The sequence below is a fragment of the Salvelinus alpinus genome, chromosome 4 (genome assembly GCF_045679555.1).
Source record: "Salvelinus alpinus chromosome 4, SLU_Salpinus.1, whole genome shotgun sequence".
NCBI lineage: Eukaryota > Metazoa > Chordata > Actinopteri > Salmoniformes > Salmonidae > Salvelinus > Salvelinus alpinus.
The window spans coordinates 97,539,811-97,567,310 of NC_092089.1; the positions used below are offsets into that span (position 1 = coordinate 97,539,811).

The 27,500-nt window shown below is 47.0% G+C and overlaps 2 protein-coding genes across 3 annotated transcripts in view; one reads left to right on the forward strand and one right to left on the reverse strand.

Annotated features, from left to right (window-relative positions):
* The window catches only part of LOC139572247 (dynein heavy chain-like), a gene marked incomplete at its 5' end in the record, with an annotated part of 5,525 nt that extends 763 nt beyond the window's left edge, over positions 1-4,762 (forward strand). The window contains one exon of the mRNA XM_071394893.1: positions 4,741-4,762. Within this exon, the coding sequence (XP_071250994.1) occupies positions 4,741-4,762 (22 nt within the window). The remainder of the gene's footprint in view (positions 1-4,740) is intronic.
* LOC139574756 (glutamate receptor 3-like) overlaps positions 1-27,500 on the reverse strand; it is a 328,769-nt gene that overhangs the window by 174,161 nt on the left and 127,108 nt on the right. The window lies entirely within an intron of this gene.

A 27,500-nucleotide genomic window follows, 5' to 3' on the forward strand; every position in this document is an offset into this window, starting at 1 on the left:
AGTACAGGCTTCAATCTTTCCATTATAGGCTACATTCTATCCAGTAGAGACTACATTCTATCCTGTATAGGCTACATTCTGTCCAGTATAGGCTACATTCTATCTGGTATAGGCTACATTCTGTCCAGTATAGGCTACATTCTATCCTGTATAGGCTACATTATATCCAGTACAGGCTACATTATATCCAGTACAGGCTACATTATATCCAGTACAGGCTACATTATATCCAGTACAGGCTACATTATATCCAGTACAGGCTACATTATATCCAGTACAGGCTACATTATATCCAGTACAGGCTACATTATATCCAGTATAGGCTACATTATATCCAGTATAGGCTACATTATATCCAGTACAGGCTACATTATATCCAGTACAGGCTACATTATATCCAGTACAGGCTACATTATATCCAGTACAGGCTACATTATATCCAGTACAGGCTACATTATATCCAGTACAGGCTACATTATATCCAGTACAGGCTACATTATATCCAGTACAGGCTACATTATATCCAGTACAGGCTACATTATATCCAGTATAGGCTACATTCTGTCCAGTATAGGCTACATTCTATCTGGTATAGGCTACATTCTGTCCAGTATAGGCTACATTATATCCAGTATAGGCTACATTCTGTCCAGTATAGGCTACATTCTATCTGGTATAGGCTACATTCTGTCCAGTATAGGCTACATTATATCCAGTACAGGCTACATTATATCCAGTACAGGCTTCAATCTTTCCATTATAGGCTACATTCTATCCAGTAGAGACTACATTCTATCCTGTATAGGCTACATTCTGTCCAGTATAGGCTACATTCTATCTGGTATAGGCTACATTCTGTCCAGTATAGGCTACATTCTATCCTGTATAGGCTACATTCTGTCCAGTATAGGCTACATTCTATCTGGTATAGGCTACATTCTGTCCAGTATAGGCTACATTATATCCTGTATAGGCTACATTCTGTCCAGTATAGGCTACATTCTGTCCAGTATAGGCTACATTCTGTCCAGTATAGGCTACATTTTGTCCATTATAGGCTACATTCTATCTGGTATAGGCTACATTCTATCTGGTATAGGCTACATTCTACCCAGTAAAGGTTTCATTCTATTGGGACATTTTGTGACATCAAGGCAAAAAACCTGTTCAGATGCAGCCAAGGGCTGTTTATCTGCTGTAATGGTATGATGAAGAAAGATAACTCTCGCTCCTTTACCTATACTCCTAGCTAGCTGTAATGTCATGGTTCCTGGAGCTAGCAGTAGGTGGGAGGTAAATGGCTCTAATCCTATCCCTTCACTTAGCAGCAGCCGTTAAGAGATAGTGCTTATTGCTACCCTAGATGATTCCCGTATCACATTTTCAAATTAGTGTGTGTGCGTGCATGTGTGCATGTGTGGGTGTGTTTGTGTGTGCATATTGCTAGGCTTAGTTAATGTATAAAGGGGGTTAAAGTCAGGGATTAGTTCATGTGTAAAGGGGGGTTACGTTCAGGGATTAGTTAATGTGTAAAGGGGGGTTACAGTCTGGGATTAGTTAATATGTAAAGGGGGTTACAGGCAGGGATTAGTTAATGTATAAGGGGGGTTACAGTCAGGGATTAGTTAATGTATAAGGGGGTTACAGGCAGGGATTAGTTAATGTATAAGGGGATTACAGGCAGGGATTAGTTAATGTATAAGGGGATTACAGGCAGGGATTAGTTAATGTATAAGGGGATTACAGGCAGGGATTAGTTAATGTATAAGGGGGTTTACAGTCAGGGATTAGTTCATGTATACGGGGGGTTACAGTCAGGGATTAGTTAATGTATACGGGGATTACAGTCAGGGATTAGTTAATGTATAAGGGGATTACAGGCAGGGATTAGTTCATGTATAAGGGGATTACAGGCAGGGATTAGTTAATGTTTAAGGGGATTACAGGCAGGGATTAGTTCATGTATAAGGGGGTTACAGTCAGGGATTAGTTCATGTATAAGGGGGGTTACAGTCAGGGATTAGTTCATGTATAAAGGGGATTAAAGTCAGGGATTAGTTAATGTGTAAAGGGGGGTTACAGTCAGGGATTAGTTCATGTATAAGGGGGGTTATAGGCAGGGATTAGTTCATGTATAAGGGGATTACAGGCAGGGATTAGTTAATGTATAAGGGGATTACAGGCAGGGATTAGTTCATGTATAAGGGGGGTTACAGGCAGGGATTAGTTCATGTATAAGGGGGGTTACAGGCAGGGATTAGTTCATGTATAAGGGGATTACAGTCAGGGATTAGTTAATGTATAAAGGGATTACAGGCAGGGATTAGTTCATGTATAAAGGGGGTTACAGTCAGGGATTAGTTCATGTATAAAGGGGATTAAAGTCAGGGATTAGTTCATGTATAAAGGGGGTTACAGTCAGGGATTAGTTCATGTATAAAGGGGATTAAAGTCAGGGATTAGTTAATGTGTAAAGGGGGGTTACAGTCAGGGATTAGTTAATGTGTAATGGGGGGTTACACTCAGGGATTAGTTAATGTGTAAGGGGGTTACAGGCAGGGATTAGTTAATATGTAAAGGGGGGTTACAGTCAGGGATTAGGTAATGTGTAAGGGGGTTACAGTCAGGGCTTAGTTAAATTGCAATCCACATCATATCCAGCACAACACCAGGGTCTACATAAGTGAAAACTGCTTCTTTCTACATTTTGTAGAAACAATTAGGATTTTAAAAAGTTCTACCCGATGATATCATCAAAAGTCAAAATATTGATTTCAAATACTAATATTACTGAATCCAAAGATAAACACAACTTGTAAAGTGTTGGTCCCATGTTTCATGAGCTGAAATAAAAGATCCCAGGAATATTTCTGTCACGTTCCTGACCTGTTTTCCCTTGTTTTGTCTTTATTTAGTATGGTCAGGGCGTGAGTTGGGGTGGGTTGTCTATGTGTGTTTTTCTATGTTGGGATTTTGTGTTCGGCCTGGTATGATTCTCAATCAGAGGCAGCTGTCAATCGTTGTCCCTGATTGAGAATCATACTTAGGCAGCCGGGGTTTCACGTGTGGTTTGTGGGTGTTTGTTCCTGTGTTAGTGTTTCGCCACACGGGACTGCTACGGTATGTTCGTTTATTGTTTTGTATCGTGTATTGTTTTCGTGTTCATTAAATTACCATGGAAACTTACCACTCTGCAAATTGGTCCTCTGTTTTCACACATGTCGACGCTGGTATGGTGCTGGAGAAAATGAAAATGATGTTGAAAAGTGGCAGAATTGCCCTTTAATGTATAAAGGGGGTTACAGTGAAGACTTAGTAGTGTTTAAGGGGTGTTACTGGGGTTTGGAGTGTATTGCTGAAACTGAGATTAAATTCACTTTATTTGTCAAATGTAAACAACGTCCAACCGAAATGTCACTTACGTTTTATTCCAACCCCTTCGAAACCAGAATCCATCTATATTGAGCTGTCAACATCGAAAATTATAACAGGTGAAATCGGATAAATGAAACAAGACTGATAGAGAGAGAGAAGGACACAGAGAGAGAGGGGGACAGAGAGAGAGAGAGAAGGACACAGAGAGAGAGAGAAGGACAAAGAGAGAGAGGGGGACAGACAGAGAGAGAGAGAAGGACAAAGAGAGAGAGGGGGACAGAGAGAGAGAGAAGGACACAGAGACAGAGAGAGGGGGACAGAGAGAGAGAGAAGGACAAAGAGAGAGGGGGACAGAGAGAGAGAGGGGGACAGAGAGAGAGAGAAGGACAAAGAGAGAGAGAGGGGGACAGAGAGAGAGAAGGACAGAGAGAGAGAGAGAGGGGGACAGAGAGAGAGAGAGAAGGACACAGAGAGAGAGAGGGGGGGACAGAGAGATAGCGTCAACAGCAACCTTGGGAAAATCCACTGCTGTAACGGAATTCTTCATCCTCGGACCAAGATGCAGCGTGGTGAGTATCCATTTTAATAGGAAAACTTGAAACAAACAAAATAACGAAATAAACGAACGAAGACGACACAGTCCCGTAAAGTGAACACCAAACACAGGAACACACGAACAGGAACAATCACCCACAAACCACAATACCAAACAGGCTACCTAAATATGGCTCCCAATCAGAGACAACGACAAACACCTGCCTCTGATTGAGAACCATATCAGGCCAAACACATAGAAATAGACAAACTAGACAAACAACATAGAATGCCCACTCAGATCACACCCTGACCAAACAACACATAGAAACATACACAGCAAACTATGGTCAGGGCGTGACGACTGCATTATCATCAACAGCAGACTTGTGCATTTCCTCAGTGAAAATGAAGGGACATAGCAAATATCATTAAAAAAAAAAATGCACACCCTAATTGACAAAAAAAATAAAAGGCAAAGCCTTCTCAAGCTTTGTTGATTTACAAAAAGCTTTTGACTCAATTTGGCATGAGGGTCTATTATACAAATTGATGGAAAGCGGAGTTAGGGGAAAAACATACGACATTATAAAATCCATGGACACAAACATCAAGTGTGAAGTTAAAATTGGCAAAAAACACACACATTTCTTTCCACAGGGCAGTGGGGTGAGACAGGGATGCAGGTTAAGCCCCACCCTTTTCAACATATATATCAACGAATTGGCGATGGCACTAGAACAGTCTGCAACACCCGGCCTCTACCTACTAGAAACTGAAGTCAAATGTCTCTTGTATGCTGATGATCTGGTGCTTCTGTCACCAACCAAGGAGGGCCTACAGCAACACCTAGATCTTCTGCACAGATTCTGTCACACCTGAGCCCTGACAGTAAATCTCAGTCAGACACAAGTAATTGTGTTCCAAAAAAGGTCCAGTTGCCAGGACCACAAATGTAAATTCCATCTAGACTCCTTTCCCCTAGAGCACACAAAAAACGGTGATGGCCTAAACATCAGTGCTTCAGGTAACTTCCACAAAGATGTGAACAATCTGTGAGACAAGGCAAGAAGGGCCTTCCACGCCATCAAAGGAACATAAAATTCGACATTCCAATTAGGTTCTGGCTAAAAATACTTGAATAATTTGTAGAACCCATTGCCAACTCACCAACCAAGAAATTACAAAATGGGAAAAACACCAAATTGAGACTCTGCATGCAGAATTCTGCAAAAATCTCCCCCTTGTACTACGTAACATGCCAAATAATGCATGCAGAGCAGAATTAGACCTATACCCGGTAATTATAAAAATCCAGAAAGAGACATTAAATTCTACAACCACCTAAAAGGAAGTGATTCCCAAACCTTCCATATCAAAGCCATCACCTACAGAGAGATGAACCTGGAGAAGAGTCCCCTAAGCAAGCTGGTCCTGGGGATCTGTTCACAAACATAAACAGACCCCACAGAGCCCCAGGACAGCAACACGATAAGACGCAACTAAATCATGAGAAAACAAAAAATATATAATTACTTGACACATTGGAAAAACAGAGCAAATTAGAATGCTATTTGGCCCTAAACAGAGAGTACACAATGGCAGAATACCTGACCACTGTGACTGACCCAAAATTAAGGAAAGCTTTGACTATGTACAGACTCAGTGAGCATAGCCTTGTTATTGAGAAAGGCCACCGTAGGCAGACCTGGCTCTCAAGAGAAGACAGGCTATGTGCACACTGCTCACAAAATGAGGTGGAAACTGAGCTGCACTTCCTAACCTCCTGCCAAATGTATGACCATACTTGAAACACACATTTCCCTCAGATTACACAGATCCACAAAGAATTAGAAAACAAACCCAATTTTGATATTCTCCCATATCTACTGGGTGAAATCCACAGTGTGCCATCACAGCAGCAAGATGTGTGACCTGTTGCCACAAGAAAGGGGCAACCAGTGAAGAACAAACACCATTGTAAATACAATCCTAATTAATGTTTATTTATTTTCCCTTTTGTACTTTAACTATTTTCACATCGTTACAACACCGTATATAGACATAATATGACATTTGAAATGTCTCAATTCATTTGGGACTTCTGTGAGTGTAATACAGTCTCAACGTCAACAGTGAAGAGACACCTCTGGGATGCAGAGTTGAAGAGTTGAAGAGAAAAAGCTGCAACAATAAATCCACAGCACAATGAAACACATCAAAATTCATAGCTGTTTATGAACTCTTGAAACAGTTTATGAACTCTCCAAAATTGACCATTTAATTCACACAGTAATATTAATTTTGTCGATTCAAGTTTTATCCGTCTTCATTCACACCTCTCCTGGCGACCTCAGAACGTCCGTGGGAACGTCTCTTCCTAGAGTTTACTACAGATAAGGTGGGTTTGAACCCCGTGGTAGCCCACAGATGGTCAGTCATTCAAACAATGCCATAAATCGTGATTGAGTCATCACGCTGGGTCTTGGCGTCAGCAAGTCGCTAGACGTATCTTCATCACTGGCTTTCATCATCGTTCACATTTGTTCACTCTCTCTATTTTTGACTCGTGTGTGTGTGTGTGTGTGTGTGTGTGTGTGTGTGTGTGTGTGTGTGTGTGTGTGTGTGTGTGTGTGTGTGTGTGTGTGTGTGTGTGTGTGTGTGTGTGTGTGTGTGTGTGTGTGTGTGTGTGTGTGTGTGTGTGTGTGTGTGTGTGTGTGTGTGTAAGTGTGTGTGTGTAAAATAAAACATGGTGGAAGCATTTGTGTAAAGTGTCAGCTGGGTGGGTGTAAGTCATTATTATGGCTGTGATAAACCACACCACAGAAACCAGGCATCACAGAGCCCAGCCATCAAGCTGTTATAGCTGCACTCTCTCTGATACCAGCATGGCTGCAGGGCTGGTGCTGGCAGGACGTTCTGTGAGGGCTCTGGCAATATGTTCCCCTCTTAGTTAGTGGAATATGGAGTATACTGCCTATTGAATTAATAGTCCAGCGTGGTGAGGAGGAATCCCTGAAGTCAATAAGCTTTACTGGCATGGCTAGTAAATAAACACACTGCAGTCTGTCTCTCTATCTTCCCTCTGTCTCTCTTTCCCCCCTCTGTCTCTCTTTCCCCCCTCTGTCTCTCTTTCCCCCCTCTGTCTCTCTATCCCCCCTCTGTCTCTCTATCCCCCCTCTGTCTCTCTATCCCCCCTCTGTCTCTCTTACCCCCCTCTGTCTCTCTATCCACCCTCTGTCTCTCTATCCCCCCTCTGTCTCTCTTTCCCCCCTCTGTCTCTCTATCCCCCCTCTGTCTCTCTATCCCCCCTCTGTCTCTCTATCCCCCCTCTGTCTCTCTGTCCCCCCTCTGTCTCTCTATCCCCCCTCTGTCTCTCTATCCCCCCTCTGTCTCTCTATCCTCCCTCTGTCTCTCTATCCCCCCTCTGTCTCTCTTTCCCCCTCTGTCTCTCTATCCCCCCTCTGTCTCTCTTTCCCCCCTCTGTCTCTCTATCCCCCCTCTGTCTCTCTTTCCCCCCTCTGTCTCTCTTTCCCCCTCTGTCTCTCTATCCCCCCTCTGTCTCTCTATCCCCCTCTGTCTCTCTATCCCCCTCTGTCTCTCTTTCCCCCCTCTGTCTCTCTTTCCCCCCTCTGTCTCTCTTTCCCCCCTCTGTCTCTCTATCCCCCCTCTGTCTCTCTATCCCCCTCTGTCTCTCTATCCCCCTCTGTCTCTCTTTCCCCCCTCTGTCTCTCTTTCCCCCCTCTGTCTCTCTATCCCCCCTCTGTCTCTCTATCCCCCCTCTGTCTCTCTATCCCCCCTCTGTCTCTCTTTCCCCCCTCTGTCTCTCTATCCCCCCTCTGTCTCTCTATCCCCCCTCTGTCTCTCTTTCCCCCTCTGTCTCTCTATCCCCCCTCTGTCTCTCTTTCCCCCTCTGTCTCTCTATCCCCCCTCTGTCTCTCTTTCCCCCCGCTGTCTCTCTATCCCCCCTCTGTCTCTCTATCCCCCCTCTGTCTCTCTATCCCCCCTCTGTCTCTCTATCCCCCCTCTGTCTCTCTTTCCCCCTCTGTCTCTCTTTCCCCCCTCTGTCTCTCTATCCCCCCTCTGTCTCTCTATCCCCCCTCTGTCTCTCTATCCCCCCTCTGTCTCTCTTTCCCCCCGCTGTCTCTCTATCCCCCCTCTGTCTCTCTTTCCCCCCGCTGTCTCTCTTTCCCCCCGCTGTCTCTCTTTCCCCCCTCTGTCTCTCTATCCCCCCTCTGTCTCTCTATCCCCCCTCTGTCTCTCTATCCCCCCTCTGTCTCTCTTTCCCCCCGCTGTCTCTCTATCCCCCCTCTGTCTCTCTTTCCCCCCGCTGTCTCTCTTTCCCCCCGCTGTCTCTCTTTCCCCCCTCTGTCTCTCTATCCCCCCTCTGTCTCTCTATCCCCCCTCTGTCTCTCTTTCCCCCCGCTGTCTCCCTATCCCCCCTCTGTCTCTCTTTCCCCCCGCTGTCTCTCTATCCCCCCTCTGTCTCTCTTTCCCCCCTCTGTCTCTCTATCCCCCCTCTGTCTCTCTTTCCCCCCGCTGTCTCTCTTTCCCCCCTCTGTCTCTCTTTCCCCCCGCTGTCTCTCTATCCCCCCTCTGTCTCTCTTTCCCCCCTCTGTCTCTCTTTCCCCCCGCTGTCTCTCTATCCCCCCTCTGTCTCTCTTTCCCCCCGCTGTCTCTCTATCCCCCCTCTGTCTCTCTTTCCCCCCTCTGTCTCTCTATCCCCCCTCTGTCTCTCTTTCCCCCCGCTGTCTCTCTTTCCCCCCTCTGTCTCTCTTTCCCCCCGCTGTCTCTCTATCCCCCCTCTGTCTCTCTTTCCCCCCTCTGTCTCTCTTTCCCCCCTCTGTCTCTCTATCCCCCCTCTGTCTCTCTTTCCCCCCGCTGTCTCTCTATCCCCCCTCTGTCTCTCTTTCCCCCCGCTGTCTCTCTATCCCCCCTCTGTCTCTCTTTCCCCCCTCTGTCTCTCTTTCCCCCCGCTGTCTCTCTTTCCCCCCGCTGTCTCTCTTTCCCCCCTCTGTCTCTCTATTCCCCCTCTGTCTCTCTATCCCCCTCTGTCTCTCTATCCCCCCGCTGTCTCTCTATCCCCCCTCTGTCTCTCTTTCCCCCCGCTGTCTCTCTATCCCCCCTCTGTCTCTCTTTCCCCCCGCTGTCTCTCTATCCCCCCTCTGTCTCTCTTTCCCCCCTCTGTCTCTCTTTCCCCCCGCTGTCTCTCTTTCCCCCCGCTGTCTCTCTTTCCCCCCTCTGTCTCTCTATCCCCCCTCTGTCTCTCTATCCCCCCTCTGTCTCTCTATCCCCCCGCTGTCTCTCTATCCCCCCTCTGTCTCTCTTTCCCCCCGCTGTCTCTCTATCCCCCCTCTGTCTCTCTATCCCCCCTCTGTCTCTCTTTCCCCCCTCTGTCTCTCTTTCCCCCCTCTGTCTCTCTTTCCCCCCGCTGTCTCTCTATCCCCCCTCTGTCTCTCTTTCCCCCCTCTGTCTCTCTATCCCCCCTCTGTCTCTCTTTCCCCCCTCTGTCTCTCTTTCCCCCCTCTGTCTCTCTTTCCCCCCGCTGTCTCTCTATCCCCCCTCTGTCTCTCTATCCCCCCTCTGTCTCTCTATCCCCCCTGTGTCTCTCTATCCCCCCTCTGTCTCTCTATCCCCCCTCTGTCTCTCTTTCCCCCTCTGTCTCTCTATCCCCCCTCTGTCTCTCTATCCCCCCTCTGTCTCTCTATCCCCCCTCTGTCTCTCTTTCCCCCCTCTGTCTCTCTTTCCCCCTCTGTCTCTCTATCCCCCCTCTGTCTCTCTATCCCCCTCTGTCTCTCTATCCCCCTCTGTCTCTCTTTCCCCCCTCTGTCTCTCTTTCCCCCCTCTGTCTCTCTTTCCCCCCTCTGTCTCTCTATCCCCCCTCTGTCTCTCTATCCCCCTCTGTCTCTCTTTCCCCCCTCTGTCTCTCTTTCCCCCCTCTGTCTCTCTTTCCCCCCTCTGTCTCTCTATCCCCCCTCTGTCTCTCTATCCCCCCTCTGTCTCTCTATCCCCCTCTGTCTCTCTTTCCCCCCTCTGTCTCTCTATCCCCCCTCTGTCTCTCTTTCCCCCCGCTGTCTCTCTATCCCCCCTCTGTCTCTCTATCCCCCCTCTGTCTCTCTTTCCCCCCTCTGTCTCTCTATCCCCCCTCTGTCTCTCTATCCCCCCTCTGTCTCTCTATCCCCCCTCTGTCTCTCTCTCCCCCCTCTGTCTCTCTATCCCCCCTCTGTCTCTCTATCCCCCCTCTGTCTCTCTTTCCCCCCTCTGTCTCTCTATCCCCCCTCTGTCTCTCTTTCCCCCCTCTGTCTCTCTATCCCCCCTCTGTCTCTCTTTCCCCCCTCTGTCTCTCTATCCCCCCTCTGTATCTCTCTCTCTAATCTCCCCTCTCGGTATCTCTCTCTTTCTCTCTAACCCTTATCTTTCTCTGGAGACCAATCTATGTCTCTGACACATTCTAGAAGGGGCCCAGAGCTAGCGTAGCGAGGGACAGACTCTTTCCATTTCGAGTTAGAGCAGCCTTAAATGACTCACTGCTGGAATCCTCTAAATGCTTCATTATTCACCCCCCCCCCCCCCCCCCCCCCCCTCTGTCTCTCTATCCCCCTCTGTCTCTCTTTCCCCCCTCTGTCTCTCTATCCCCCCTCTGTCTCTCTTTCCCCCCGCTGTCTCTCTATCCCCCCTCTGTCTCTCTATCCCCCCTCTGTCTCTCTTTCCCCCCTCTGTCTCTCTATCCCCCCTCTGTCTCTCTATCCCCCCTCTGTCTCTCTATCCCCCCTCTGTCTCTCTTTCCCCCCTCTGTCTCTCTATCCCCCCTCTGTCTCTCTTTCCCCCCTCTGTCTCTCTATCCCCCCTCTGTCTCTCTTTCCCCCCGCTGTCTCTCTATCCCCCCTCTGTCTCTCTATCCCCCCTCTGTCTCTCTTTCCCCCCTCTGTCTCTCTATCCCCCCTCTGTCTCTCTATCCCCCCTCTGTCTCTCTATCCCCCCTCTGTCTCTCTTTCCCCCCTCTGTCTCTCTATCCCCCCTCTGTCTCTCTTTCCCCCCTCTGTCTCTCTATCCCCCCTCTGTCTCTCTTTCCCCCCTCTGTCTCTCTATCCCCCCTCTGTCTCGGTTCCACACAAACACAGGACATTATTGCAGTACTGCTAGAAAGAGGCAAGCTTCCAACGATCCTACTGTGCTTTTAGGACATTCTAGAATTCTGGAATGGAACCAATTAAATTGAATGACAGATTCTAAATGTGAGACATTCTCTGATATCAAGAGGCTGTGTTCACAGTGGTGTAGGTACTGTCTGATATCAAGAGGCTGGGTTCACAGTGGTGTAGGTACTGTCTGATATCAAGAGGCTGGGTTCACAGTGATGTAGGTACTGTCTGATATCAAGAGGCTGGGTTCACAGTGATGTAGGTACTGTCTGATATCAAGAGGCTGGGTTCACAGTGGTGTAGGTACTGTCTGATATCAAGAGGCTGGGTTCACAGTGGTGTAGGTACTGTCTGATATCAAGAGGCTGGGTTCACAGTGGTGTAGGTACTGTCTGATATCAAGAGGCTGGGTTCACAGTGGTGTAGGTACTGTCTGATATCAAGAGGCTGGGTTCACAGTGATGTAGGTACTGTCTGATATCAAGAGGCTGGGTTCACAGTGGTGTAGGTACTGTCTGATATCAAGAGGCTGGGTTCACAGTGGTGTAGGTACTGTCTGATATCAAGAGGCTGGGTTCACAGTGATGTAGGTACTGTCTGATATCAAGAGGCTGGGTTCACAGTGGTGTAGGTACTGTCTGATATCAAGAGGCTGGGTTCACAGTGGTGTAGGTACTGTCTGATATCAAGAGGCTGGGTTCACAGTGGTGTAGGTACTGTCTGATATCAAGAGGCTGGGTTCACAGTGGTGTAGGTACTGTCTGATATCAAGAGGCTGGGTTCACAGTGATGTAGGTACTGTCTGATATCAAGAGGCTGGGTTCACAGTGGTGTAGGTACTGTCTGATATCAAGAGGCTGGGTTCACAGTGATGTAGGTACTGTCTGATATCAAGAGGCTGGGTTCACAGTGGTGTAGGTACTGTCTGATATCAAGAGGCTGGGTTCACAGTGGTGTAGGTACTGTCTGATATCAAGAGGCTGGGTTCACAGTGGTGTAGGTACTGTCTGATATCAAGAGGCTGGGTTCACAGTGATGTAGGTACTGTCTGATATCAAGAGGCTGGGTTCACAGTGGTGTAGGTACTGTCTGATATCAAGAGGCTGGGTTCACAGTGGTGTAGGTACTGTCTGATATCAAGAGGCTGGGTTCACAGTGATGTAGGTACTGTCTGATATCAAGAGGCTGGGTTCACAGTGGTGTAGGTACTGTCTGATATCAAGAGGCTGGGTTCACAGTGGTGTAGGTACTGTCTGATATCAAGAGGCTGGGTTCACAGTGGTGTAGGTACTGTCTGATATCAAGAGGCTGGGTTCACAGTGGTGTAGGTACTGTCTGATATCAAGAGGCTGGGTTCACAGTGATGTAGGTACTGTCTGATATCAAGAAGCTGGGTTCACAGTGGTGTAGGTACTGTCTGATATCAAGAGGCTGGGTTCACAGTGATGTAGGTACTGTCTGATATCAAGAGGCTGGGTTCACAGTGGTGTAGGTACTGTCTGATATCAAGAGGCTGGGTTCACAGTGGTGTAGGTACTGTCTGATATCAAGAGGCTGGGTTCACAGTGGTGTAGGTACTGTCTGATATCAAGAGGCTGGGTTCACAGTGGTGTAGGTACTGTCTGATACCAAGAGGCTGGGTTCACAGTGGTGTAGGTACTGTCTGATATCAAGAGGCTGGGTTCACAGTGGTGTAGGTACTGTCTGATATCAAGAGGCTGGGTTCACAGTGGTGTAGGTACTGTCTGATATCAAGAGGCTGGGTTCACAGTGATGTAGGTACTGTCTGATATCAAGAGGCTGGGTTCACAGTGGTGTAGGTACTGTCTGATATCAAGAGGCTGGGTTCACAGTGGTGTAGGTACTGTCTGATACCAAGAGGCTGGGTTCACAGTGGTGTAGGTACTGTCTGATATCAAGAGGCTGGGTTCACAGTGGTGTGGGTACTGTCTGATACCAAGAGGCTGGGTTCACAGTGGTGTAGGTACTGTCTGATACCAAGAGGCTGGGTTCACAGTGGTGTATGTACTGTCTGATATCAAGAGGCTGGGTTCACAGTGGTGTAGGTACTGTCTGATATCAAGAGGCTGGGTTCACAGTGGTGTAGGTACTGTCTGATACCAAGAGGCTGGGTTCACAGTGGTGTAGGTACTGTCTGATATCAAGAGGCTGGGTTCACAGTGGTGTAGGTACTGTCTGATATCAAGAGGCTGGGTTCACAGTGGTGTAGGTACTGTCTGATATCAAGAGGCTGGGTTCACAGTGGTGTAGGTACTGTCTGATATCAAGAGGCTGGGTTCACAGTGGTGTAGGTACTGTCTGATATCAAGAGGCTGGGTTCACAGTGATGTAGGTACTGTCTGATATCAAGAGGCTGGGTTCACAGTGGTGTAGGTACTGTCTGATATCAAGAGGCTGGGTTCACAGTGATGTAGGTACTGTCTGATATCAAGAGGCTGGGTTCACAGTGGTGTAGGTACTGTCTGATATCAAGAGGCTGGGTTCACAGTGGTGTAGGTACTGTCTGATATCAAGAGGCTGGGTTCACAGTGGTGTAGGTACTGTCTGATATCAAGAGGCTGGGTTCACAGTGGTGTAGGTACTGTCTGATACCAAGAGGCTGGGTTCACAGTGGTGTAGGTCCTGTCTGATATCAAGAGGCTGGGTTCACAGTGGTGTAGGTACTGTCTGATATCAAGAGGCTGGGTTCACAGTGGTGTAGGTACTGTCTGATATCAAGAGGCTGGGTTCACAGTGATGTAGGTACTGTCTGATATCAAGAGGCTGGGTTCACAGTGGTGTAGGTACTGTCTGATATCAAGAGGCTGGGTTCACAGTGGTGTAGGTACTGTCTGATACCAAGAGGCTGGGTTCACAGTGGTGTAGGTACTGTCTGATATCAAGAGGCTGGGTTCACAGTGGTGTGGGTACTGTCTGATACCAAGAGGCTGGGTTCACAGTGGTGTAGGTACTGTCTGATACCAAGAGGCTGGGTTCACAGTGGTGTATGTACTGTCTGATATCAAGAGGCTGGGTTCACAGTGGTGTAGGTACTGTCTGATATCAAGAGGCTGGGTTCACAGTGGTGTAGGTACTGTCTGATACCAAGAGGCTGGGTTCACAGTGGTGTAGGTACTGTCTGATATCAAGAGGCTGGGTTCACAGTGGTGTAGGTACTGTCTGATATCAAGAGGCTGGGTTCACAGTGGTGTAGGTACTGTCTACAGATTATTAGCACCATGGCTTCATCACAAAACAAGCTGGAGTGAAAAAACTCTGCATCGCAATCATGACAAAACCCTGAGCAGAACCTCAGTGGATAATAAAATGAGGTAGTAGTGGAGATCGAGCTGCAGCGTCTCCTCTCCCCTCCTCTCCTCATTCAGCCATCTTTACTTGAATGAAAAGCTTTTAGTTTATAGAAGAAGAAGATTGTTGGATTTCCCCAGACCCAGACCCTGTTATTGCCATGTAATATTGCGATGTTTTCCTTAATCAGCCTAACGTGCTATATGTGTCACAGTTATTTATTGACGTCATTATTTCTAGCAGACTAACCAACGTTAAAGATACAACGGATAGCCTGGACACCTCCCTGGACACCTCCCTGTGTCATTATTCTCGGGTAGCCTGGATTCCTCCCTGTGGGATTATTCTCAGATAACCTGGATTCCTCCCTGTGGGATTATTCTCAGATAGCCTGGATTCCTCCCTGTGTCACTATTCTCGGATAGCCTGGATTCCTCCCTGTGGGATTATTCTCAGATAGCCTGGACACCTCCCTGTGTCATTATTCTCAGATAGCCTGGACACCTCCCTGTGTCATTATACTCAGATAGCCTGGATTCCTCCCTGTGTCATTATTCTCAGATAGCCTGGACACCTCCCTGTGTCATTATTCTCAGATAGCCTGGATTCCTCCCTGTGGGATTATTCTCAGTTAGCCTGGACACCTCCCCGTGTCATTATTCTCAGATAGCCTGGGCACCTCCCTGTGTCATTATTCTCAGATAGCCTGGACACCTCCCTGTGTCATTATTCTCAGTTAGCCAGGATTCCTCCCTGTGTCATTATCCTCAGACAGACTGGATCCCTCCCTGTGTCTCACACCGCTTTCAGCCACCCAAATGGATACCAGCTCCTGGGCTCCCTGACAAATGTCACTTTTATTGCTCTCTCCCTCCAAATTGCCATTCACTAAATGGCGATTGAACCCGAAAGTGTTTCACATCGTCCGACGGGCTAGGTGATCCATCTGCACTCCTCCACTTTTCTCTTTATTTTGGGGGATTAAGGGGGTGTTTTTCGGTTTAAAACTGAAATGGGTTCGCTGGGGACAGGGACAGTCTCACAAATGTAGACAGATAGAGAGAGTGAGAGAGCACATGGGGAGAGTGGGAGAAGGCAAAGGAGGACACTGAGAAAGGAAGGGAGAGGACAGAGGGGGAAACCGAGAGAGAGAGAGAGAGAGAGAGAGAGAGAGAGAGAGAGAGAGAGAGAGAGAGAGAGAGAGAGAGAGAGAGAGAGAGAGAGAGAGAGAGAGAGAGAGAGAGAGAGAGAGAGAGAGAGAGAGAGATTTTTATTGTTTATTTCACTTTTGTATATTATTATTACCTCACTTGCTTTGGCAATGTTAACACATGTTTCCCATGCCAATAAAGCCCCTTGAATTGAATTGAATTGAGAGAGAGAGAGAGAGAGAGAGAGAGAGAGAGAGAGAGAGAGAGAGAGAGAGAGAGAGAGAGAGAGAGAGAGAGAGAGAGATTTTTATTGTTTATTTCACTTTTGTATATTATTATTACCTCACTTGCTTTGGCAATGTTAACACATGTTTCCCATGCCAATAAAGCCCCTTGAATTGAATTGAATTGAGAGAGAGAGCGAGAGAGAGAGAGAGAGAGAGAGAGAGAGAGAGCGAGAGAGAGAGAGAGAGAGAGAGAGAGAGAGAGAGAGAGAGAGAGCGAGAGAGAGAGAGAGAGAGAGAGAGAGAGAGAGAGAGAGAGAGAGAGAGAGAGAGAGAGAGAGAGAGAGAGAGAGAGAGAGAGAGAGAGAGAGAGAGAGAGAGAGAGAGAGAGAGAGCGAGCGAGAGAGAGAGAGAGAGAGAGAGAGAGAGAGAGAGAGAGAGAGAGAGAGAGAGAGAGAGAGAGAGAGAGAGAGTGAGAGAGAGAGAGAGAGAGAGAGAGAGAGATTTTTATTGTTTATTTCACTTTTGTATATTATTATTACCTCACTTGCTTTGGCAATGTTAACACATGTTTCCCATGCCAATAAAGCCCCTTGAATTGAATTGAATTGAGAGAGAGAGAGAGAGAGAGAGAGAGAGAGAGAGAGAGAGAGAGAGAGAGAGAGAGAGAGAGAGAGAGAGAGAGAGAGAGAGAGAGAGAGAGAGAGAGAGAGAGAGAGAGAGAGAGAGAGAGAGAGAGAGAGAGAGAGAGAGAGAGAGATTTTTATTGTTTATTTCACTTTTGTATATTATTATTACCTCACTTGCTTTGGCAATGTTAACACATGTTTCCCATGCCAATAAAGCCCCTTGAATTGAATTGAATTGAGAGAGAGAGAGAGAGAGAGAGAGAGAGAGAGAGAGAGAGAGAGAGAGAGAGAGAGAGAGAGAGAGAGAGAGAGAGAGAGAGAGAGAGAGAGAGAGAGAGAGAGAGGACAGAGGGGAACACACAGAGAGAGAGAGAGAGAGAGAGAGAGAGAGAGAGAGAGAGAGAGAGAGAGAGAGAGAGAGAGAGAGAGAGAGAGAGAGAGAGAGAGAGAGAGAGCCCCAGGACAACAGCACAATTAGACCCAACCAAATCATGAGAAAACAAAAAGATAATTACTTGACACATTGGAAAGAATTAACAAAAAAACAGAGCAAACTAGAATGCTATTTGGCCCTAAACAGAGAGTACACAGTGGCAGAATACCTGACCACTGTGACTGACCCAAACTTAAGGAAAGCTTTGACTATGTACAGACTCAGTGAGCATAGCCTTGCTATTGAGAAAGGCCGCCGTAGGCAGACATGGCTCTCAAGAGAAGACAGGCTATGTGCACACTGCCCACAAAATGAGGTGGAAACTGAGCTGCACTTCCTAACCTCCTGCCCAATGTATGACCATATTAGAGAGACATATTTCCCTCAGATTACACAGATCCACAAAGAATTCGAAAACAAATCCAATTTTGATAAACTCCCATATCTACTGGGTGAAATTCCACAGTGTGCCATCACAGCAGCAAGATTTGTGACCTGTTGCCACAAGAAAAGGGCAACCAGTGAAGAACAAACACCACTGTAAATACAACCCATATTTATGTTTATTTATTTTAACTTGTGTGCTTTAACCATTTGTACATTGTTACAACACTGCATATATATAATATGACATTTGTAATGTCTTTATTGTTTTGAAACTTCTGTATGTGTAATGTTTACTGTTCATTTTTATTGTTTATTTGACTTTTGTATATTACCTACCTCACTTGCTTTGGCAATGTTAACACATGTTTCCCATGCCAATAAAGCCCCTTGAACTGAACTGAACTGAACTGATATAGAGATGGAGAGAAAGAAAGGCTGCAGAAGGAGATATAGAGATGGAGAGAAAGAGAGGCTACAGAAGGAGATATAGAGATGGAGAGAAAGAGAGGCTACAGAAGGAGATATAGAGATGGAGAGAGAGAGAGGCTAGAGAAGGAGATATAGAGATGGAGAGAGAGAGAGGCTACAGAAGGAGATATAGAGATGGAGAGAAAGAGAGGCTACAGAAGGAGAGATAGAGATGGAGAGAAAGAAAGGCTGCAGAAGGAGATATAGAGATGGAGAGAAAGAGAGGCTGCAGAAGGAGATATAGAGATGGAGAGAAAGAAAGGCTGCAGAAGGAGATATAGAGATGGAGAGAAAGAGAGGCTGCAGAAGGAGATATAGAGATGGAGAGAAAGAAAGGCTGCAGAAGGAGATATAGAGATGGAGAGAAAGAGAGGCTACAGAAGGAGATATAGAGATGGAGAGAAAGAGAGGCTGCAGAAGGAGAGATATAGATGGAGAGAGAGGCTACAGAAGGAGAGATAGAGATGGAGAGAAAGAGAGGCTGCAGAAGGAGATATAGAGATGGAGAGAAAGAGAGGCTACAGAAGGAGATATAGAGATGGAGAGAAAGAGAGGCTAGAGAAGGAGATATAGAGATGGAGAGAGAGAGAGGCTGCAGAAGGAGATATAGAGATGGAGAGAAAGAGAGGCTGCAGAAGGAGATATAGAGATGGAGAGAAATAGAGGCTGCAGAAGGAGAGATAGAGATGGACAGAAAGAGAGGCTACAGAAGGAGATATAGAGATGGAGAGAAAGAGAGGCTACAGAAGGAGAGATAGAGATGGAGAGAAAGAGAGGCTGCAGAAGGAGAGATAGAGATGGACAGAGGCTACATGGGGTTTGAATGAGGTAACTGTGATTTACAGAGTAGTGCATCCATTTAGCAGGCTACGGCTCCGGGTCAGGTAAGAGAGGACAGTAGAAAGGGCCATTGTTACTCCTGCTGCTTTTCTAGTTCTTTGTTTCTAATTTATAGGCTGTGCTCAGCGTCCCAAATGTCACCCTATTCCCTTTATAGTGCACTACTTCTGACCAGGACCCATAGGTTAGTGCACAACTTTTGACCAGGGCCCATAGGTTAGTGCACAACTTCTGACCAGGGCCCATAGGGTAGTGCACAACTTTTGACCAGGGCCCATAGGGTAGTGGACTACTTTTGACCAGGGCCCATAGGTTAGTGCACTACTTCTGACCAGGGCCCATAGGGTAGTGCACAACGTTTGACCAGGGCCCATAGGGTAGTGCACTACTTCTGACCAGGGCCCATAGGGTAGTGCACTACTTCTGACCAGGGCCCATAGGGTAGTGCACAACGTTTGACCAGGGCCCATAGGTTAGTGCACTACTTCTGACCAGGGCCCATAGGGTAGTGTGCTATATTAAATGCAGGGTGCCATTTGGGATGCAACCTGTGTCTTATTACCATGGACACGACCTTTCACCTCTATGGCCTGGTCAATATACAAAGCATCTGAAGCCTGTAAACAGACCACACACAAACATATACACACACACACACACACACACAAACACACACACTGCCATACCCTTCTGCCTTAATGTTCGTTCACTCGGAATTACCTGAGAGTGAGAAACAGCTGCCTGCCTTAATGTCTGTCAAAATAGACCTTTCATCCAGTGTCCATCCACCTGCTAATGCTCTCTTCCATCATCACACACACACACACACACACACACACACACACACACACACACACACACACACACACACACACACACACACACACACACACACACACACACACACACACACACACACACACACACACACACACACACACACACACACACACACTCTCTCTCTCTTTCATCTTTCATCATATCCTCTAACATCTCTCAGGAAGCATGTCTCTGACAGAAGCATTTAGACTAAATGTTCTCTCCAATACATCATACGCTGCAACAAACAGCAGAGTGGATGAGTGCTGTTTCAGGTTGAAAGCCCAGCAGCCCAGCAGCACTAAAGCCAAAAAGCAATTTTTAGCAGGGCCAATAAGACAGGCTAATGCAGGGCCAATAAGACAGGTTAATGCAGGGCCAATAAGACAGGCTAATGCAGGGCCAATAAGACAGGCTAATGCAGGGCCAATAAGACAGGCTAATGCAGGGCCAATAAGACAGGCTAATGCAGGGCCAATAAGACAGGTTAATGCAGGGCCAATAAGACAGGTTAATGCAGGGCCAATAAGACAGGTTAATGCAGGGCCAATAAGACAGGCTAATGCAGGGCCAATAAGACAGGTTAATGCAGGGCCAATAAGACAGGCTAATGCAGGGCCAAAAAGACAGGCTAATGCAGGGCCAATAAGACAGGCTAATGCAGGGCCAATAAGACAGGCTAATGCAGGGCCAATAAGACAGGCTAATGCAGGGCCAATAAGACAGGCTAATGCAGGGCCAATAAGACAGGCTAATGCAGGGCCAATAAGACAGGCTAATGCAGGGCCAATAAGACAGGTTAATGCAGGGCCAATAAGACAGGCTAATGCAGGGCCAATAAGACAGACTAACGCAGGGCCAATAAGACAGGCTAATGCAGGGCCAATAAGACAGGCTAATGCAGGGCCAATAAGACAGACTAACGCAGGGCCAATAAGACAGGTTAATGCAGGGTCAATAAGACAGGTTAATGCAGGGCCAATAAGACAGGCTAATGCAGGGCCAATAAGACAGGCTAATGCAGGGCCAATAAGACAGGTTAATGCAGGGCCAATAAGACAGGTTAATGCAGGGCCAATAAGACAGGTTAATGCAGGGCCAATAAGACAGGCTAATGCAGGGCCAATAAGACAGGTTAATGCAGGGCCAATAAGACAGGCTAATGCAGGGCCAATAAGACAGGCTAATGCAGGGCCAATAAGACAGGCTAATGCAGGGCCAATAAGACAGGCTAATGCAGGGCCAATAAGACAGGTTAATGCAGGGCCAATAAGACAGGTTAATGCAGGGCCAATAAGACAGGTTAATGCAGGGCCAATAAGACAGGCTAATGCAGGGCCAATAAGACAGGTTAATGCAGGGCCAATAAGACAGGCTAATGCAGGGCCAATAAGACAGGCTAATGCAGGGCCAATAAGACAGGCTAATGCAGGGCCAATAAGACAGGCTAATGCAGGGCCAATAAGACAGGCTAATGCAGGGCCAATAAGACAGGCTAATGCAGGGCCAATAAGACAGGCTAATGCAGGGCCAATAAGACAGGTTAATGCAGGGCCAATAAGACAGGCTAATGCAGGGCCAATAAGACAGACTAACGCAGGGCCAATAAGACAGGCTAATGCAGGGCCAATAAGACAGGCTAATGCAGGGCCAATAAGACAGACTAACGCAGGGCCAATAAGACAGGTTAATGCAGGGTCAATAAGACAGGTTAATGCAGGGCCAATAAGACAGGCTAATGCAGGGCCAATAAGACAGGCTAATGCAGGGCCAATAAGACAGGTTAATGCAGGGCCAATAAGACAGGTTAATGCAGGGCCAATAAGACAGGTTAATGCAGGGCCAATAAGACAGGCTAATGCAGGGCCAATAAGACAGGTTAATGCAGGGCCAATAAGACAGGTTAATGCAGGGCCAATAAGACAGGTTAATGCAGGGCCAATAAGACAGGCTAATGCAGGGCCAATAAGACAGGTTAATGCAGGGCCAATAAGACAGGCTAATGCAGGGCCAATAAGACAGGCTAATGCAGGGCCAATAAGACAGGCTAATGCAGGGCCAATAAGACAGGCTAATGCAGGGCCAATAAGACAGGCTAATGCAGGGCCAATAAGACAGGCTAATGCAGGGCCAATAAGACAGGCTAATGCAGGGCCAATAAGACAGGTTAATGCAGGGCCAATAAGACAGGCTAATGCAGGGTCAATAAGACAGACTAACGCAGGGCCAATAAGACAGGCTAATGCAGGGCCAATAAGACAGGCTAATGCAGGGCCAATAAGACAGACTAACGCAGGGCCAATAAGACAGGTTAATGCAGGGTCAATAAGACAGGTTAATGCAGGGCCAATAAGACAGGCTAATGCAGGGCCAATAAGACAGGCTAACGCAGGGCCAAAAGACAGGTTAATGCAGGGCCAATAAGACAGGTTAATGCAGGGCCAATAAGACAGGCTAATGCAGGGCCAATAAGACAGGTTAATGCAGGGCCAATAAGACAGGCTAATGCAGGGCCAAAAAGACAGGCTAATGCAGGGCCAATAAGACAGGCTAATGCAGGGCCAATAAGACAGGTTAATGCAGGGCCAATAAGACAGGCTAATGCAGGGCCAATAAGACAGACTAACGCAGGGCCAATAAGACAGGCTAATGCAGGGCCAATAAGACAGGCTAATGCAGGGCCAATAAGACAGACTAACGCAGGGCCAATAAGACAGGTTAATGCAGGGTCAATAAGACAGGTTAATGCAGGGCCAATAAGACAGGCTAATGCAGGGCCAATAAGACAGGCTAATGCAGGGCCAATAAGACAGGTTAATGCAGGGCCAATAAGACAGGTTAATGCAGGGCCAATAAGACAGGTTAATGCAGGGCCAATAAGACAGGCTAATGCAGGGCCAATAAGACAGGTTAATGCAGGGCCAATAAGACAGGCTAATGCAGGGCCAATAAGACAGGTTAATGCAGGGCCAATAAGACAGGCTAATGCAGGGCCAATAAGACAGGCTAATGCAGGGCCAATAAGACAGGCTAATGCAGGGCCAATAAGACAGGCTAATGCAGGGCCAATAAGACAGGCTAATGCAGGGCCAATAAGACAGGTTAATGCAGGGCCAATAAGACAGGCTAATGCAGGGCCAATAAGACAGACTAACGCAGGGCCAATAAGACAGGCTAATGCAGGGCCAATAAGACAGGCTAATGCAGGGCCAATAAGACAGACTAACGCAGGGCCAATAAGACAGGTTAATGCAGGGTCAATAAGACAGGTTAATGCAGGGCCAATAAGACAGGCAAATGCAGGGCCAATAAGACAGGCTAATGCAGGGCCAATAAGACAGGTTAATGCAGGGCCAATAAGACAGGTTAATGCAGGGCCAATAAGACAGGTTAATGCAGGGCCAATAAGACAGGCTAATGCAGGGCCAATAAGACAGGCTAATGCAGGGCCAATAAGACAGGCTAATGCAGGGCCAATAAGACAGGTTAATGCAGGGCCAATAAGACAGGCTAATGCAGGGCCAATAAGACAGGCTAACGTAGGACAGGTTAATGCAGTAACTACAGTAACAATGCCTTCCCCAGTCTAACGTTATTAAAACAGTAACGATGCCTCCCCCAGTCTAACTTTATTAAAACAGTAACGATGCCTCCCCCAGTCTAACTTTATTAAAACAGTAACGATGACTTCCCCAGTAAAACTTTATTAAAACAGTAACAATGCCTTCCCCAGTCTAACTTTATTAAAACAGTAACGATGCCTTCCCCCAGTCTAACTGTATTAAAACAATAATGATGCCTCCCTCCATTCTAACTTTATTAAAACAGTAACGATGCCTCCCCCAGTCTAACTTTATTAAAACAGTAACGATGCCTCCCCCAGTCTAACTTTATTAAAACAGTAACGATGACTTCCCCAGTAAAACTTTATTAAAACAGTAACAATGCCTTCCCCAGTCTAACTTTATTAAAACAATAATGATGCCTCCCCCCAGTATAACTGTATTAAAACAGTAACGATGCCTCCCTCCAGTCTAACTTTATTAAAACAGTAATGATGCCTCCCCCAGTCTAACTTTATTAAAACAGTAACGATGCCTCCCTCCAGTCTAACTTTATTAAAACAGTAACGATGCCTTCCCCCAGTCTAACTGTATTAAAACAATAATGATGCCTCCCTCCAGTCTAACTTTATTAAAACAGTAACGATGCCTTCCCCCAGTCTAACTGTATTAAAACAATAATGATGCCTCCCTCCAGTCTAACTTTATTAAAACAGTAACGATGCCTCCCTCCAGTCTAACTTTATTAAAACAGTAACGATGCCTTCCCCCAGTCTAACTGTATTAAAACAATAATGATGCCTCCCTCCAGTCTAACTGTATTAAAACAGTAACGATGCCTCCCTCCAGTCTAACTTTATTAAAACAGTAACAATGCCTCCCCCAGTCTAACTTTATTAAAACAGTAATGATGCTTCCCCCAGTATAACTGTATTAAAACAGTAATGATGCCTCCCCCAGTATAACTGTATTAAAACAGTAATGATGCCTCCCCCAGTCTAACTTTATTAAAACAGTAATGATGCTTCCCCCAGTATAACTGTATTAAAACAGTAATGATGCCTCCCCCAGTATAACTGTATTAAAACAGTAATGATGCCTCCCCCCAGTATAACTGTATTAAAACAGTAATGATGCCTCCCCCCAGTATAACTGTATTAAAACAGTAACGATGCCTCCCCCCAGTCTCTGCTCCTGTCCTAAGTGGTTGTATTACCAGGCGAGCTGCTTCTTCTGATAACCTGTGTGTAAGGAGGGCATAGATATGCTGCTTGACACACACACACACACAGAGGGTATAGCACTTGACAGACTAGCACAAACACACACACACACACAGAGGGTATAGCACTTGACAGACTAGCACAAACACACACACACACACACACAGAGGGTATAGCACTTGACAGACTAGCACAAACACACACACACACACACACACACAGAGGGTATAGCACTTGACAGACTAGCACAAACACACACACACTCACACACACACAGAGGGTATAGCACTTGACAGACTAGCACAAACACACACACACACACACACACACACACACACACACACACACACACACACACACACACACACACACACACACACACACAGAGAGGGTATAGCACTTGACAGACTAGCACAAACACACACACACACACACACACACACACACACACACACACACACACACACACACACACACACACACACACACACACACACACACACACACACACACACACACACACACACACACACACACACACACACACACACAGAGGGTATAGCACTTGACAGACTAGCACAAACACACACACACACACACACACACACACACACACACACACACACACACACACACACACACACACACACACACACACACACACAGAGGGTATAGCACTTGACAGACTAGCACAAACACACACACACACACACACACACACACACACGCACGCACACACACACACACACACACACACACACACACACACACACACACACACACACACACACACACACACACACACACACACACACACACACACACACACACACACACACACACACACACACACACACACGCACACAGAGGGTATAGCACTTGACAGACTAGCACAAACACACACACACACACACACACACACACACACACACACACACACACACACACACACACACACACACACACACACACACACACAGACACACACACACACACACACACACACACAGAGGGTATAGCACTTGACAGACTAGCACAAACACACAAACACACACACACAGAGGGTATAGCACTTGACAGACTAGCACAAACACACACACACACACACACACACAGAGAGGCTATAGCACTTGACAGACTAGCACAAACACACACACACACACACACAGAGGGTATAGCACTTGACAGACTAGCACAAACACACACACACACAGAGAGGGTATAGCACTTGACAGACTAGCACAAACACACACACACACACAGAGAGGGTATAGCACTTGACAGACTAGCACAAACACACACACACACACACACACAGAGAGGGTATAGCACTTGACAGACTAGCACAAACACACACACACACAGAGAGGGTATAGCACTTGACAGACTAGCACAAAAACACACACACACACAGAGAGGATATAGCACTTGACAGACTAGCACAAACACACACACACAGAGAGGGTATAGCACTTGACAGACTAGCACTAAGACACACCCATCCACGAGACATCGGCCTACCTGATGAGCCATACCTCAGTGTGACTGAGTCCTTGATGGAGAGCATCAATTATGCCCTTTAATCCTCTCTGGGGGACCCTCACCCTAATAGGGGATCGCCTTACACATTCAGCTGTATAGGGGTGTGTCTCTGTGTGTATGTGAGTGTGTGTGTGTGTGTTTGGGTGTGTGTGTGTGTTTGGGTGTGTTTGGCAAGGGGCTATGTAAGTGGATGTGTGCCAGTTGTCCTTACACAGGTAAAGGCCAGTAAATCAGTTCTTCCTGGGTATGGTGTTTTTCTCTCTCTGGTCTAGGGGCAGACTAACCTGACAGAGGGGGAGATTGGAGAGAGAGAGAGAGAGGATGGAGATATCGAGCCTGTCTGTTTGTTGATGTGTTGAAGGACGTGTGGGTTGTGGGTTGTGGGTTGTACAGTAGGTTGTGGGTTGTGGGTTGTACAGTAGGTTGTGGGTTGTACAGTAGGTTGTGGGTTGTGGGTTGTACAGTAGGTTGTGGGTTGAACAGTAGGTTGTGGGTTGTGGGTTGTACAGTAGGTTGTGGGTTGTGGGTTGTACAGTAAGTTGTGGGTTGTACAGTAGGTTGTGGGTTGTACAGTAGGTTGTGGGTTGTACAGTAGGTTGTGGGTTGTACAGTAGGTTGTGGGTTGTACAGTCGGTTGTGGGTTGAACAGTAGGTTGTGGGTTGTGGGTTGAACAGTAGGTTGTGGGTTGTGGGTTGTACAGTAGGTTGTGGGTTGAACAGTAGGTTGTGGTTTGTGGGTTGTACAGTAGGTTGTGGGTTGTACAGTAGGTTGTGGGTTGTACAGTGGGTTGTGGGTTGTGGGTTGAACAGTAGGTTGTGGGTTGTGGGTTGTACAGTAGGTTGTGGGTTGTGGGTTGTACAGTAGGTTGTGGGTTGTACAGTAGGTTGTGGGTTAAACAGTAGGTTGTGGGTTGTGGGTTGTACAGTAGGTTGTGGGTTGTACAGTAGGTTGTGGGTTGTGGGTTGTACAGTAGGTTGTGGGTTGTACAGTAGGTTGTGGGTTGTGGGTTGTACAGTAGGTTGTGGGTTGTGGGTTGTACAGTCGGTTGTGGGTTGAACAGTAGGTTGTGGGTTGTGGGTTGTACAGTAGGTTGTGGGTTGTGGGTTGTACAGTAGGTTGTGGGTTGTACAGTGGGTTGTGGGTTGTACAGTAGGTTGTGGGTTGAACAGTAGGTTGTGGGTTGTGGGTTGTACAGTAGGTTGTGGGTTGTGGGTTGTACAGTAGGTTGTGGGTTGTACAGTAGGTTGTGGGTTGTACAGTAGGTTGTGGGTTGTGGGTTGTACAGTAGGTTGTGGGTTGTGGGTTGTACAGTAGGTTGTGGGTTGTACAGTAGGTTGTGGGTTGAACAGTAGGTTGTGGGTTGTGGGTTGTACAGTAGGTTGTGGGTTGAACAGTAGGTTGTGGGTTGTGGGTTGTACAGTAGGTTGTGGGTTGTGGGTTGTACAGTAGGTTGTGGGTTGTACAGTAGGTTGTGGGTTGTGGGTTGTACAGTGGGTTGTGGTATGTACAGTAGGTTGTGGGTTGAACAGTAGGTTGTGGGTTGTGGGTTGTACAGTCGGTTGTGGGTTGTTGGTTGTACAGTAGGTTGTGGGTTGTGGGTTGTACAGTAGGTTGTGGGTTGTGGGTTGTACAGTAGGTTGTGGGTTGTGGGTTGTACAGTAGGTTGTGGGTTGTGGGTTGTACAGTGGGTTGTGGGTTGAACAGTAGGTTGTGGGTTGTGGGTTGTAAAGTAGGTTGTGGGTTGTGGGTTGTACAGTGGGTTGTGGGTTGTAAAGTAGGTTGTGGGTTGTAAAGTAGGTTGTGGTATGTGGGCTGTACAGTAGGTTGTGGGTTGTGGGTTGTACAGTAGGTTGTGGGTTG